General features: G+C 44.7%; 1 protein-coding gene across 1 annotated transcript in view; it reads right to left on the bottom strand.

Moving 5' to 3' along the window:
* Positions 1-260, bottom strand: part of TMEM123 (transmembrane protein 123) — a 16,014-nt gene extending 15,754 nt beyond the window's left edge. The window contains exon 1 of the mRNA XM_027637381.1: positions 152-260. Within this exon, the coding sequence (XP_027493182.1) occupies positions 152-212 (61 nt within the window). The 5' untranslated portion in view covers positions 213-260. The remainder of the gene's footprint in view (positions 1-151) is intronic.
* Between the last annotated feature and the right edge of the window lie 4,243 nt (positions 261-4,503).

Here is a 4,503-nt window from a genome sequence, read left to right as displayed (position 1 = left end):
CGGGCTCTCGGCGGGCAGCCCCCGCCCCGCTCCCGGCCGCCAGCGACGGCACCAGGCCCGGCCCGGCCGAGGTGCCGCGGCAGCCCCCGGCCAGGGCGGCTGCGAGGGGAGCCCGCCGTGCCCGGCCCGTCCCCCCGCGGCCGCTACTCACGGGAGCCGGGGGCGAGCAGGAGTAGCAGCAGCGCGCAGGACGCGCCGCCGAGGAGCCGCATGGCCGCGGAGGGGCCGCCGGAGCTCGCCGGACGCGTCTGCCCACGGCGGCGCGACGGGCCGGGCAGGGGCGGGGCTGACACGGGGAGGGGGCCGGGCCGCGACCCCCCGCCCCCGAGCGGGACGGGGAGAGGATCAGCGAGGGGGGCGCAGCCCGCGCTTCCGCGGAGTTGCATCTTTCCCGCACCCCGGGATCCCTCTCTCCCTTCCCCTCTCTCCCCATTTTCCTGCAGTCTGGGCGGCAAAGCGTCGTGTACCCGTAACAATAACCTAGTAAGCGGCGACATGTCCGCACTTCACGGGGTGCCCAGGGAGGTGAGTGGCGCTCTGTGGGTCTGCGAGAACCCCTGGAAATGGGGTCAAGCTCCAGGAGCGCTGCCTGCCAACAGCGCTCACGGCTGTTGATGGAAGGCGGTCCGCTTTCCAAATGCCATTCAGCATCTCCCATCGGAGCCCCAACAGCGTGGATTTATCCTCCTTTTTAATAACATCCACCTGACCGACGACAGGGTGTCAATACTCTCTGTTCGCAGCTCACTGCGCACACCTTCTCAAGGTATCACTGCTCACAGCCCGTGTGCGTCGTGCTGCCTGTCACACATCCTCTGGTTGTTTTAGGCTCTTAAGTCACCAGAGCCAGTGCCGTAGAGCCATCCTGGAATTTCCCCATGTACATAGAAAACTGTGAAACCGACTACAAAGGTGACAGGGAAAGTGAAAGGGAACAGCCATGCTCAGTTCTTTCAAAACTTCCACGATTACTTCTAACATAGAGTTGATGCTGGGAATTTATTTTCCAAGGGGAATTTGTTAATATACTCTTAAGAGTGAAAACAACTTGAAAAATATTTATCAAAGGAAAGAAAACTACACACTGATATGAATTCGTTTCTAGTAAGTTAGAGAAACCTATTTTTAATGTGGGTAATTAAGAATCAGCAGGAAAGTTGCAGTGGAATATTTCACACGTGTTACTACATTTATGTTTGCTGCAGCACAATAATGTTCCCATGCAAAGTGACGCATTTGAGCCAGAGAGGGAAAGTGACTGGCCTGAGAGCACACAGGCAGGTGGTGAAACTATACTGAGGAACTGTGTGAGACCTAGCTCCCTTCCCAACTGACAGACATGCATTTACTCTGTAAGTTTCAGGGAATGGTGAACTAAAATGCTGAAAAAATATTTTTCTTTCAATTCTAGCCTAATCAGGCCCCACAGTTTTGCATTCAGTGAAAACAGGTGCATGTGTTATACTTCCAGCATTTTCTTATGCCTTTGTTCCTCATAGCTTCCTCTGCAGTTCTCATGACTAAGGTACCTGAGGACAAACACGCATCTTTTTACTGTGAATTTTCTGAGATGATCTTCCAAATCTTTTCTTTTGAAATAATGATTGTTGTAGGAATACTATTTTCAGGTCGCCTAATTCCATTAAAGCTTACAAAAACTAGTAATCCATATGCTACTAAGTATAAGGGCCTCTGTTTGGTTACAGAAGTAAAGCTTATAGTAAGAAAAAAATAAACATATTTTACTAAACTAACATATATTTAGAGGATATATTTCTCTGTATAAGATATTCCTATATTTTTAAGATGTCTAAGTGTTTCAGCTCTTGCACAACTCCAGTGAACATCAGGTTTAAACCAGACTGGAAATTATTTATTTTGGAACAGCCTAATTAAAGTTGCTCAACTTGAAGGGAAAGAGTAGTTAAGCTACATGGAACAAAGAAGAGTAATCGGGTTGTGGGAAATAGCTAAGTAACTCCCATAGAAGTGATGAGTTAGCAGGCACCGAGGCGTTTTGCAACAATTGACAGGCTCATTACTGTGTAAAGACAGAGGCGTTGGAAGTTCTTGTGTTCATTGCTTTGGTGTGGTCTTGTTTCATCTGGTGTTTGTTGTGTGAGAGGTGAATTTCTGGCAATGTGTTGAGGTGTCTGGAAGTTGTTCCTATGCTAAGGAAACATTCTGGGAAAATTTAGTGGAAGTTATCATCCACTTTTGGTACATGGTGTAATTAATGATTTCCTATACAGATTCCCACATAAAAATATGACTGGTGAGAGTTTTGTGGCATTTTTTCCCCCTAATTTTGTGTGATATCCAGTGTTAGAGAGCAGCAAGAATGGATGCTGAGGTTAACCACAGGAGCTCACCAATCAGGGTGCAGTCCCACAGGACCAGAGCAGGACGAGGTAGTGATAGTGACAGGGTCCACCAGGAGCCTTGGACAAGTCAAGGTGATGAGCCTGATCCAGGGAGTCCAGCTGGGAGGGAACAGCAGGAGATGGCTCAGAAACAATCCTATGTCTTAGGTCTAATGTCAACCCAGAGTACACGATATGAGGCTACTATCTTTGTCAGTCTGTAGTCCCTCCAGCAAAACCAGTCTCTAAATCAGGGCAGCTGGAGACATGGCTGTGGGCAAGCACAGGTATGTTGCAGCTCAGACAGGGACCAGAGCCTCAGGCAAGAGCTTAAATAGAGCTACTGGATGAATGAGTGGAGATATGTGGATGGAGGTCACAGGTGAGATTGGTCAGGGCTTGTTATTACCAGCTAAGGCTTGCTAGAGCACTCAGAGCCCTGACAGGAACTGCCTGAAGACAGTTCTTTCAAAGATACAGTCTGACCTCAATCCTTGACCCATAAAAGTTGTTCTTATGTTGTTGAGGTAAGTATGTAACTGCTAGGGCATTCATACAAGTGTTGCCAATTGAAGTTTCACAACAGAATTGTCAAAATCCATGGATCCTAAACATAAGCATTTCAGGTCCATTTTATCCATGAGATATTAAAATGGCTTTGTGGAGATGGTGCAGGTGAAACCAAACAGGTCCAGCATAGGGTTAACTCAGAAAGACTATCAGTAAAAAACCAGAAACACCCAGCTGGAAGAAGAAAAAATTCTTTTAATTGACATGTGAAACCTGATCCTCAGGAAAGACCTACAAAGGCAAACCTGAGATCCTGAAGTACCAATCCCACTCAGTGTTCAAAACTATGGACTCAGTATTTGCTCAGTAAAAATTTTATGACCACTGTAGTTTTCCATACGCCTCATCAACTATTAACCCATAGTTGTCCCACAGAAGTTCACTTCTATAGGATGTCATCTCTCCTAGTTACCATACTTGATTAGCTGTCTTCCTCTCTTAAGGTGTTTAAGGAATATTAATTTATGTAATAACCAGAACAGTCATTTCTGACCTGTACTTAGCTTGATGGTTGCCCTGTACAGATCCAACTTGTAAATGTCTTATTCCCAACATAACATATGACACATTGCTTTACAAATCATGTAATTTTTATATTCTTAGGCATCAGAGTTAGAGCAACACTGCTAGCTAACAGCAAAGTATTTCTAATCAGGAAAAGACAGGAACATGTTTTGCTGAAATACTGAAATACTGGCAAGCTTTAATTCATGCTTCTTGGCAGTGCAATGTTAACACTTGAGCTCTGTAGAAGGAGAGATAAGAACCCAGGTTGACCAAACTGGCAATCTTCTTTATCCAGGGCATTAGCAAGTCTGCATTGGGTTTCTTCATGCCTTTTTTTTTAAGAATAAGGAATTAAGTTCTAAATTACATTGACACAACCAGGATTAGCCATATTTTGTTAAGCACCAGTACCCACATGAAGCATCAGTACATTGTGGTGTCCATTGCTAGAAGTGTCCTGATTTTCTTTTACCAATCTATTGATTTGCTTTGCATTATTACAGTACCATCAGATCAAAAGAACCCAAGCCCTAATTCTGGCCTTTGTAGGTCATGCATGACTGCTGCTGTTGCAAGTAGTATTTTACTGTCTTGTTTTTGTATGGGGGCTGGCTTGTGCTCACTGACTCTTTCTCATTTTTGGCTTCTTCTATTGTGTTCTGGAAGGAGGAGGATCCTAGTGCTCTCCTTGTTTCCATTACACATTCATCCAGGTCTGTTATGAATACATTGATGTGGTAAATTTTATGAACAAAGATTCCAGAGTTAAGTACGATCCCATATAAAACTAACGTTTGAAGAGATGGTGGTTCCAGAGGCACTAATCTGACCTCATTGAAAATCCAGTGGAAAAGAAATGCCATCAAGGACATTTACTGAGTAGAAAAAAAACCCCAAATTAATAATTAAACAGAAAATAGTTTGAAATAAAGACTGGAAGAAAGTTCATAAAAATTATTCTTGCTTTATATTTCTGTTTATAGCATATTCTGGAAAACAAGATTTGTCCTTTTTTTCTTCCAGCTGTATATTGTATCAATCATGATGAGAATTGCTACTTTTT

Source organism: Corapipo altera, unplaced genomic scaffold (assembly GCF_003945725.1).
Source record: "Corapipo altera isolate COAL_440 unplaced genomic scaffold, ASM394572v1 0, whole genome shotgun sequence".
In the NCBI taxonomy this organism is placed as follows: domain Eukaryota; kingdom Metazoa; phylum Chordata; class Aves; order Passeriformes; family Pipridae; genus Corapipo; species Corapipo altera.
The sequence above is the reverse complement of the archived record's forward strand: the minus strand, read 5'-3'. Positions and strand labels throughout refer to the sequence as shown.